This window comes from Diabrotica virgifera, chromosome 1 (assembly GCF_917563875.1).
Source record: "Diabrotica virgifera virgifera chromosome 1, PGI_DIABVI_V3a".
NCBI classification, from domain to species: domain Eukaryota; kingdom Metazoa; phylum Arthropoda; class Insecta; order Coleoptera; family Chrysomelidae; genus Diabrotica; species Diabrotica virgifera.
This window is the reverse complement of record NC_065443.1, coordinates 317993661-318005782: the sequence shown is the minus strand read 5'-3', so window position 1 is coordinate 318005782 and position 12122 is coordinate 317993661. Positions and strand designations below refer to the sequence as shown.

The following is a 12122-nucleotide window of genomic DNA, read 5'->3' as shown; positions in this document are numbered from 1 at the left end:
TGTTTCTTTATACAGACGTAGATTCTCCCATTTCTCTCTAACGTGTATTCTTCTCATTGCTTCCTGTAGTTGTTTCCTGAGAACGCTATTTTATGCTCCATCCAAGTCAGTTGTTTCAATATTTTTCTCTTTGTTCTTTTTTATCACTTTACTAATTCATCACTAATGAATATATTAGGCTATTGATTATATATTCGAAATAAGATAGCTAAAAGGAACTACAACGTTAACGGAGTTTTATTATTTCGTATGGTCAATGGATATCTATATATGAAAAAACCGCGGAGTGCTACCATTTAAAGGGGTGCGTTTTTGAGAAATGGGTGAATTAGTCCCTGGGCACAGGTTACATTAGGGTGAATTCTATGCACTTTTGGTACAAACATATCTACATAAAAATTGTTCCTGGTGAAATTTCCTATCTAAATATCACTTTTTAAAGTCAATGGTACTTTTTTTTACAAAAATATATTCAAAAGAAAAAGCACAAAGAGACCCAAAAGAAAGAAATTTTTTGTCCCATAACTTTTGTCCACGAGGATATAGGTATAGACATTGCTTTACAGAAAAAAAACCTACATATTTATTCTTTAAAATGTTGTTTAGTAGAGGTAATTAGGATTTATAGTTTTCGAAATATGATTTTTCAAAATTTGCCTCTCACAGCAATTTTGGGCAATTTTCCTTGTTATTTCGCAAATATTGTTCTGTAACTTTTTTCTACGTAACTTTAGGTATATACAATGGTACACTTAATAGGAATAGAAATCAATTACCTTTAAAATGGTCTACAGTATAACGTTGTACGACTTTTTTTTAAGAGATTATGGTTTTTCAAGGTTTTATACTTTTAACGATTTTTTATAATATAATATAAACATAAAAAAATATTTTTATATAATATATTATATATTAAGTATATAATAATATTATATTATATATCATATATTGTATAATACCTAATAGAAAAAATAATATTTTTTAAATTTTTTACGATTATTTTTGAAATTTCTCATTATAACTTTTTTTCTTGTACATGAGTATACGATATGTTGCTCAATAAAGAGGGCTTATTTTCTGTTCTTTAAAATGGTGTATCATCTATATTTAAATTTAAACAAATTTCAAAATCAAAGTCCATCTCTTCGTTAGCATTAGCTTCAATATCTTCCTCTGACACCTCAGTTATCTTAGAGTTCCCACAATTAGTACCCATGCACATGCACCCTTTGCAGAATATTGAACAACTAATTCCTATCTTCCTACAACCGTAGTTTTTTGTACATTCTTTGGTACATTTACATGCTATTTTTTCAAGCAAAGATTGTGGTGCAGGAGTTTTGACAGTAAAAATTGGAATTAATCCATATTTTGAAGTTTGCCCGGATGAGTCAAGTGGATCCAAAGTGTTACATAAAAAATAAGATTCAATCATAACACACAATCACATAAAAAAGTTATAATGAGGAATTTAAAAAATAATCCTAAAATCAAAAATCGTTGCAAGTACTTATTACATTTTGAAAAAGCATATCTTATTCAAAAATAATCCTAGAATTTTTATAATATGCCATTTTAAAATAAACAGAATAAGCTTTCTTTTTTATTGTATAATATATACCTAAAAGTAGAAAAAAAATGTTGTTCTGAAGCTATTTTCTTGTGGAATTTTTACAATTTTAACTATTTATAATGGGAAATAAGCCACAATATTATTAAAAAATGATTTTTATTATAGAAAAAAAAAAGTTATAATGGGAAATTAAAAAATAATCGTAAAAAATATAAAAACTCGTTAAAAGTATAAAGTCTTGAAAAAGATAACCTCTTTACAAGAAGTCGTACAACATTACACAGTAGAACATTTTAAAGGTAATTGATTTTTATTCCTCTTACATGTACCATTGCATATGCCTAAAGTTACGTAGAAAAAAGTTACAGAACAATATTTGCGAAATAACAAGGAAAATTGCCCAAAATTGCTGTGTGGCGAAATTTGAAAAATCATATTTCGAAAACTTTAAATCCTAATGACCTCTACCAAACACCATTTTAAAGAGAAAATATGTAAGTTTTCTTCTGTAAAGCAATGTCTATACCTATATCCCCGTGGACAAAAGTTATGGGACAAAAAACAAAATTTCTTTCTTTTGGGTTCCTTTGTGCTTTTTCTTTTGAATATATTTTTGTAAAAAAAAGTATCTTTGACTTTAAAAAGTTATATTTAGATAGGAAATTTAACCAGGAACAATTTTTATGTAGACGTGTTTGTACCAAAAGTGCATAGAACTCACCCTAATGTAACCTGTGCCCAGGCACTAATTCACCCATTTCTCAAAAACGCACCCCTTTAAATGGTAGCACTCCACGGTTTTTCCATATATAGAGATTCGTTGACCATATGAAATAATACAACCCCGTTAACGTTGTAGTTCCTTTCTATAGTACATAATCAATAGCCTATATGTATTGTCTAGAGATAATCTGGCTTTTCGGAATCCGGCTTGTTCTTCGCCATAACGGTCCATGTGCTGTTCTATTTATTTTTTCTTTTATAAGTGTGGAAAATATTATGGTTATAAAAGTATTTCACTGATTACTTGATGAACTTTTATCATCTTTTTTGAAAATGGAGGACATATGTATGATAGCTCCCACTCAATTGGAGTCTACCCTCCTGCTTCGATTTTATTGAACAGCACTCATATATTAACGGATACCATTCCTGCGTCTTCATATTTCAGCAGTTCTATTTTTATGTTCCGTATCTTCTCTGTTTTCCGGACTCTACACATTCGATAAACTGTTAATTTTATCTGAAATCGCTCATACGGAAAAAACAAAAATGAGAGGTAATAAAGCAAATTAAAAATAAAAGAAAAAACACATAAAAATTCTATTAAAATAGAAATAAAAAAATACTTTGGTTATAACTGTGAAATTAACATATTCATACTAGATGATATTTTAGCAAATATGGTTTATAATCTATTTTGGATATAGGAATATACACGACAGACTTGTTTTATTTCGGCAAAAGTTATTTTCTTTTGTGATTTATTTTCTTTTAATATGTCGGTCAATAAGTGCCGGGCGTAACCATGACGACTGTTATAGTCATCATCATGACTTTTTCATTTGACATTTCGGTAGTCCTAATCTTATTATTATTATTAACTGGTATTTACCGAGTTAAGGTGTTTGAAGTGACATGACGTTATTTTCAAGATTTTTATAAACAACGGATTCAAAAAGAAACATAAGCAATAACCAAGAAAATTATTAAGTATAGAAAACCGCAAAGTGGAGTTTCAAGAGATAACTGACACTCTAAAGTTCTCTCTGATACTTAAAGGGGGAACATTTTTATTATAATACATGAACATTTGGGTATGAGAATGCTGTTTTCCAAATGGGTGCAGCGTTTTCTCACACCATAAAACACAAGAAGGAATTGATGTATCTCGGCGCTGTTTGGATACGTTTATTCGGAATAAGTTGTAGTTTTTGCGTCGTAATGTTACAATGGATGAAACATGAATCCATCACTTCACTCCCGAATTACATCGACAGCCATTTGAGTGGACGTCATCCGGAGAAAATTGCAAAGACGCAACATACGGCAAACCCAAACTGTGTTTTGGGATCCGCAATAAATTATTTTCAATAGCTATTTTAAACATGGAGAAACACTCAACAGCGATTACTATGTTGATTTATTGGACCGTTTGAAGACCTATATCGTAAAAGCAAGGGTTGAGTTGTCGAAGAAAAAATTGTTGTTTCACCAAGACAATACACCGTTGGCAAAAATGCACAAATTGAGCTTGAAATTGCTTCCGCATCCACCGTGTAGTCCAGACCTGGCACCCAGAAATTACCACCTTTTTCCAATTTAAAGAAATGCTCCCTGGCAAGAGATATCATTCTATTAGAAAGTAATAGAACGATAACGATCACCACTGAATTCTAGTTTAAAGACAAAGATAAATAAATCGTTTTGAAAAAGACTTGGAATGATTGAGTCGCCACCAAAGAGATTATTTTGATGAAGAAACAATAATTTTTTCAAGAAAATATTGTTTTACTTATTAGGCCCGGGACTAATTGACTGACGCGTTATCATCCTTTAGAGCTCGTTCACATGACAGGCACTTAACGCTCGTTTTAATAACATACAATTTACTTGAGACTGTTCACATGTTAATGCGCGTTTTTGGTCATTAAAACGATCGTTGGTATGTGAACGGCCCCAAGTAAAATATATGTAGTTGTAATCGCGCGTTATCAAAACGAGCCTTAAAGGCCTCTCATGTGAACTGGCTCTTATTGTGCATAACTTCCCAATATCCCCATTTTGTATCTTTTGTTTTTTTAACTCCTTTCCATGCCAATGGAGTCAAACCTTATTCTGGCGGCTCCGTTTATTTGTTTGTCAACAAAAATTCCCTTTTCCATATAAATTATTTTCAACGTTCTACCCGATCTCCCTTTAAAAAAGTAATTAAATTATCATCTAGTAAGAGAAGAAAAAAGGCCTTAAAATATATCGGGGGCCGGTTGTCTGGCCCCGGCCATGTGGTAATCGTTCATGTCGTCCTCGACAGGAGTGCATTGGTGTGGGGAGCAAGTGACCTTCGCCCCTTGGCCGCAGATGCACTCCAAGCAATTGCCGGTGTCGTGGGGCAGTTTATCGCCTATCTGGTATTCCCTTCCTGCAACAAAGTTTAACATTTCTTAAAAATACAATCGAGTGAAAATATTTTTTAAAAAGTTATAAATCCACGTTTAGTAATATTGTTGTCGCCATAAATACCTATATGTGAATTAATCCTGTCGCCAGGGGGGTACAACGGCCTCCTTTATTCAGATGAAATTACCCAAGTTTTTTTTAAGTATTTTGACCCGTAGAACACGAATTTTTTGGGTAACAGCTAATCCGGATATCGATAAGATTGTTATAAACAAAGAACTTGAGGCATTGCATAACAGCGATTTTTTTGCAACACAAAACATTTTTTTTTGTATTTTTTGGGTCATTCTAAGCAAAAAATGTTCTTACAAGTTTATTCGTAAGATGCATCGTTTTAGAGATAAACACGGTTGTTAAACTTTCAAAAAATCGAAAAATTGCAATTTTCTAACCCAAATAACTTTTGATTAAAAAATAAAATAGTAATTCTGCTTACCGCATTTGAAAGTTCAAATCAAATTATACCGGTTTTGATTATTTGCATTCATAAAAATTAATTTTTTTATTGTTAAACAAAGCTATAAACACATAGTGCTTGAGTGATGTTTTCAATGCATTTCTCATTTAAAATCGAACTAGTAGGCGCGACAACAAACAGGCTATTTCTACGTAGCATGCATTAAAACGCATGCATTGGAAAATGGAAACACTATTTGTTTATAGCTTTGTTTGACAATAAGAAAATTAATTTTTAGCAATGCAAATAATCAAAATCAGTATACTTTGACTTGAACTTTCAAATGCGGTAAGCAGAATTGCTATTTTATTTTTGAAGTTATACTTCTTTCGGCGTGATTGAGAGTAAAATTTCATAATTCTGCGCGCATGTGCACACAGACAGTATGGTATAAACGTTATACGGGATCTGATTGGGTGTTAAAATCATCTGTCAATAATTGTTCAATATGGAGATTTTGGATAAACAAATTACTGTTGTGTGTATTCATATTAGTTTTTATTGTTGTGATGGCAGAGAAAAAGTTTATAATTGTAGTGACTTTTTAAATAGTTTTTAAAGCGACAGGTACGTAATAATTGTAAATGTTTCAGTATCCTAATAAAAAATTTCATAGGTAGGACCTACCTATTTGGAAAATTTAAAAAGAACCTACTTAAATAGTATGTAATGCTTTGATTTACATAATTTGATTACCATCAAAATTTATATCAATATTCACTTAATATATTGTTTTCTTACTCTATGTTTTGTTGTATTCTAATATTTCTTTCAATTCTAAATAATTTCAATTCAAAATCAAAATAGTTTGGTTAAATTCAGAACCGTCAAAAATTTAATTTGTTTAGTTAGTTGATCTTCGCACATGATGACACATGGTCACCGTGGGTAAAAGTTTAAGGTGAATGAATTTCAATAATAACTACGCTGATAAGCGGTTCGAACCCCAATGGAAACTTTTATTTTTTTTTATTTTTTTTTATACATTTTATGATTGTGTGTTTATTATATATACTTTTTTTTAAATACGTATTTAATTAAAAATTTTTCCTACATTGTTCAGAAATCATTTGTGGCATTTTTCAATGTGTTTGTTTGTGTGTGTTTTATTCTTTTATTATTTTAATTTTTGGCACTGTTTTAATAAAAATTTTTGAAGAAGTAGTAAGTATTAAAATTAGTTTAATATTTAAATAAAATATAAATAATCTGTTTAAAGTATATTAATTTCGTTGAAATCATATAATAGAAGTAAAACTTCTTACGTGCGTACAAAGTACACACACATTCTTTTTTTAATCAAAAGTTATTCGGGTTCAAAAATTGCAATTTTTCGATTTTTTGAAAGTTCAACCGCGTTTATCTAGAAAACTATGCATCCTGCGAAAAAACTTGTAAAAAAAATTTTTTCTTAGAATGACCCAAAAAATACAAAAAAATGTTTTGTTTTGCGAAAAATCGCTGTTATGCAATTCCTCAAGTTCTTTGTTTATAACAACCTTATCGACATCCGGATCAACTGTTACCCAAAAAATTCGTGTTCTACAGGTCAAAATACATAAAAAAAACTTAAGTAAGTCCATCTGAATAAAGGAGGCCGTTGTACCCCTCCTGGCGACAGGACTAAATGTTATACTATGAATTTTCTTTCGCCTTACGTCTTACTTCTTACAAGAAACGTAAAATCTGAAAAATACAGTCGAAAATAAAAAATTGGCACGAAGACAGAGAAACATCGAAGAAAACACATAGAAACGCACATAGACGTACGAAATTTTAAATACTGTATTATGCTATTTTACAGGGTTGTCAGAAAATCTATTTACAGTAATTATAATAACTTTACGGAAATAAAAGGCAGATATCGAGCACTGAATTTATTTAATCTTGCCCAAGTATACTTTCGCTATCTAGAGCACCTTCAGGGACGTCTGAAATAAGCCAAAAACGCCATTGTACATTTTTTGCTTATTTCAGATGTCCCTGATGATTCTCTAGGAGCATAAGTATACTTTTTTTAACAATATTTAAAAAATTCAGAGCTCGATATTTGTCTTTTATTTCTGTAAAATCCATATATTCGAGCATTCAACCATTTCCTTTTCCAATTATAACTTTTCAACACCTCGCCAATATTTGTTGGCGTTCAGGCGCATCATCAAAGGCACCTGTGTGGTTACGCAGACAAACAACCGTTAGTTGCTAGTGACACGTATTGGCAGACACTAGTTAGTTTACAATTATTGAAGAGTTTTTGGTTGCTTCAGTGTGGGTACACGAACGTCGTTATAACAGTAAATCAATGGACAACATTATAAATGGGTTTGTTGTTCGTTTTGAAAAACCATCACCATCCAGACCAACTTTGCTGTCGTAGGAGAAAAAGACTTTTTGCCTTGATGCACCAAGAAGTGGAAGACCAATCACTCGAGCTCGAGGAGGAATCCATTGAACATGAGCCGATGAGGTCGACGTGGAAACACTCTGCAGAGCGTTTCACGTATATGGTAGATGGTATTTCATGATACAAGATCAAATGCGAAAGGATTTAACAGTGACAGTGAAGGGCTTTCGGCCAGTATCTGTTAATGAGTTGAGTGATAACGACATAGACTGCCGGGTGCAAGCGTTCGAATTACTGCTTCAATTCTTTAAGAGAGCATGCGACAAACATATTGTTCTATTCACTGATAAGTGTGTGATTTATCGCAGCTCTCGGAATTGAAATGTTTATTTCTGGGCAATGAACAACCCTCATGTCTTTGAGAAAGTGGATATGATAAGTAGATATGGGCTGGAATGACTTCAACTTATCCGCTTGGGTCCGTAACTCCACACACATCTGTATTTGGTCAATGAATAGATACTACTGCAAGGGAGAACTCAGGGAACTGCTGACCCTGTTTATTTTCAACAATATGGAGACGCACCCTATTTTGCTCCCGCAGTCTGCAATCGTCTTAATAAAATCTTACTGCATGGATCGATGAATTGGACGAGGTTCTCCAAACTGTTCTGCACCAATGTCTTGGCCTCCAAGAAGTCCACATTTGACAAGGCCGGACAATGTACTGTGGGGTTTCATTAAAAGGGAAGTTAGAAAATGCCGACATTCCTTCCACCTTGTATAATGGACTTTGTCATAGTAAGTGATCAATCTATATGTTTCTTCTGATTTCACCTTTTTCTGAGTAGATTTTCAATAATGCAATTTGAATAGATATAAAAGAATTTTAAAATGTTTATATCGCATTGCCAAAACATCGAATGAAAAGAAATAAAGAAACAATGATTCAAACCCACGATTTGGAAAAGCAATGATTTTCCTAAATTTTAAACAAATTAAAAATGCTTTTTTGTAACTTTACGCAATTTTCGTGGATTCCAATTTAGTTTCTAAATCCCACTCTCAGAATTTTCCAAATACTCCTCGTAAAATATAACCCTAATGCTTTTAAAGACCACGCTCTGTTTCGAATGGCGCTCATCTAAATGTAAACGAAATCAAAAAAGTTCCTTGTTCCTTAATGTCAGACAATTTGATATTTTTCAGAATATAATAGAAACGGCTTTTGTGGGTTTCAAAACTTTTTTAAATATCCTTTGTGCTGTTGTACAGTTGTTTGTGGGAATGTTTAGTTTCAGTTGTTCTTACAGATTTAGGGTCTATTTTGTATGGTAGAGGAGGACTACAGGAGGACTACAGGATTTTCTTTAAAATTCTGTGACATACTTTGTGAACCCTCTTTTACTTCATGATCAGTAATAATATTGTTTTTCCAGTCATATGAATGCCTGTTTTCTAACCAAGAATATTTTCTTCTATAGATTCTTATGTATTTTTTATTAGTTTTTGTACCCATCTTTCAAACATGTCAGTATCCAGAATATGTAGATGTATCTTTTATTTAAGTTTTCACTTTTTTGCCCACTTTGAGAATCTATTTCTTCTTTTGCACCAACTTCTCCCACAAGTACGCATATTTTTCCTTCTACCAACATTGCTCTTACCATTTAATGATTTAACCACTGTATTATACAATCCATGCAAACATGTATACGTAATGTTTGTTGCTTACAAGAGTGGACAAAGCTACCACTACCAAATCGATTATTTCATGACAAGAAAAGGAGATATACATGAATGTAAGGACTTCAAGGTAATATTTTAGTGAGGCAATAAGCCAACAACATACGTTGCTTGTGTTGGACATCGAACTAAAAAGCGAAACTAGACTAAAATATCGGAGAAGACTACAAAAAATCAAGTGGTAAATGCTACTAGATGAGAAAGAAGGTCTATTTAGGGCAAGAATAGTAGAACAATGTGTTGGATCAACTTATTTTTAGAGTGCTTGAAATTTGAGGGTCCTTTCATATTTTGGCCATCTTTCCCTAGGCTATGTTTGTTAGATAACATCTACGTTTTATTTTTTACTTTAGTGACCCTATGTTTGTGATCAGTGATCCAGCTATAAGTATAAGCACACAACCTCAAACTGGTAAATCGTGGTTATGTGTGGATGATTATTATGTAGTCCATCCACTACCATCTTTGTCTTTGATATGTTTAACTGCAGACCAAATGTTTGACTTTCGTTTTCAACCAGATATCAATTAACTCTTCTTTACTATTTGAGGGTCGGACAGTGTCATCTGCAGAAGGTAGGTTGTTTATTTTTCGGCCATTTATTCAGATGCCCTTTTCCCATCCTTCCATCTCTCTTCTCATAATCTCCCCATGTACCTATATTAAATAATTGTATACCCCTCAGTACCTTTATAGAGGGTGCGCCAAACCTCTGGTTTTATTTGATTACGGCTAAACTATGAGATATACAAAAAAATGTTTATAACAAAACTAATGTGTATCAAAGACGTCTATAATTTAAAATTATTTTTAATTATACAGGGTGACTCAGAACGACGGTATGAACCAAAGTTTTATTTTTTTAAATGGAAAACCCTATATATTAAATTATTTTTGAATATATTACTTAAAAACATGAAAAATTTATATTAAGTCTTATAGGCCTAAAGTTAATAATTTTCGAAATATTTACATTTTTATTGAGAAAAATGGTAATATTTATAGGGTAGTGGATTATGTTTCCAAGGTAATAAAAATTTAAGTGATAGGTCAAAGTTTCTATAATATAGTGTTATTTTTAAATAATTTAATATCTTTTACTTTTAGCCATAAAACATACAGTGTGATCACTATTTGCCAATACAAAATTTTCTCATTTTTTTTAAATAGGACACCCTGTATATTAGTACTGCATTTTTGTAGTAAATATTATAACCTTTCTTTTGGTATAAGGTTGTAGGTACCTAGCATTTTTCGTTTTGTAGATATTTTAAAAAAACTATAGATTTTACGTTTTTACGGATTTTTTACTAAAAAATTTTTTGCAAAAAAAAATAATTATAATCTGGTTCTAGAAACATACACTAAAATATCAAATATGAAAATAAAAACTTAATTAAAGATTAAAATAAATCGTATGCTAGTACAATTCAATTGAATTTAATAACTTTAAATGATTTAAAAAATATTTTACCATACTAATGAATGCATAATTTAGTTACTAAATTAAATAAACAACCAAATGTTAAATCTACCCTAGTAATTTTTCTACCACAGCAACTTTCCTGTACCAAATTAATTGTTAGTAGTTCAATTGAATTGTACTAACATACGATATATTTTAATCTTTAATTACGTTTTTATTTCCATATTTGTTTCCATAATTATTTTTTTGCAAAAAATTTTTTAATAAAAAATCCACAAGAACGTAAAATCTATAGTTTTTTTAAAATATCTACAAAACGAAACAAGCTAGGTACATACAACCCTGTACCAAAAGAAAGGTATTTACTACAATATTTACTACAAAATGAAATAATAATATACAGGGTGTCTCATTTAAAAAAATGAGAAAATTTTGTATTTGCAAATAGTGATCACACTGTATATTTTATGACTAAAGTAAAAGATATTAAATTAATTAAAAATGACACTATACTAGAAAAACTTAAATTTTTATTACCTTGGAAACATAATCCACAACCATATAAATATTACCATTTTTCTTAATAAAAATGTAAATATTTCGAAAATTATTAACTTTAGTAACTTTTGTAAGACCTTATACAAATTTTTCATATTTTTAAATAATATATTCAAAAATGGTTTAATATATAGGGTGTTCCATTTAAAAAAATACAACTTTGGTTCATAACGTCGTTCTGACTCACCCTGTATAATCGAAAATTATTTTAAATTATATACGTCTTTGACACACATTAGTTTTGTTATAAACATTTTTTGAAGTTATACTTCTTTACGGGCGTAATGACGGTGAAATTTTATATGGGAAAACCTAGCGACCGGGAGCATGCGCATTATAACTTTGTTCTGATTGGATGTTCAAATGACATGACAAAAATTATCCAATATGGCAGCTGTGGCACAGCTGTGGGACTGTGCATGGTTTGGTTATAATGTATGCTTGTTGCGTTTTAAAATTTGTAGGAAGAGAAACAACAAACAAAAAGTTAGTTAATGGTTATACTGCCTTTTTAAATAGTTTTCATATTATATTTTTGGACTTATTTACATATAAGAGATGATTGTTGCATGCCAATGTGAAAGCTCATCAAACTGTGCCTAGTATGAGTGCCGCAGATCTCGCTTATTCAAAGCTAAAGAATCTTTCACTGGTAAGTGTTTTATAAATAGTTGATCAAATTTTGTTATGATATTTGAACATAGCCACTTTGCACGACGCAAGTGATTGCGAAATTTATTAGTCGTTATACGGGCTCCGATACCTACCTTGAACCTACCAAAATACATAAGTAGTATGTAATACTTTTATTTTACACCTTAATATTCACCTAATATAT

At 31.0% G+C, this 12122-nt stretch overlaps 1 protein-coding gene across 1 annotated transcript in view; it reads right to left on the bottom strand.

Annotated features, from left to right (window-relative positions):
- Nucleotides 1-2402: 2402 nt before the first annotated feature.
- LOC126878661 (cysteine-rich motor neuron 1 protein) overlaps nucleotides 2403-12122 on the bottom strand; it is a 263846-nt gene continuing 254126 nt past the window's right edge. Inside the window, exon 5 of the mRNA XM_050641504.1 lies at nucleotides 2403-4715. Coding sequence (XP_050497461.1) covers nucleotides 4540-4715 — 176 coding nt within the window. The 3' untranslated portion in view covers nucleotides 2403-4539. The remainder of the gene's footprint in view (nucleotides 4716-12122) is intronic.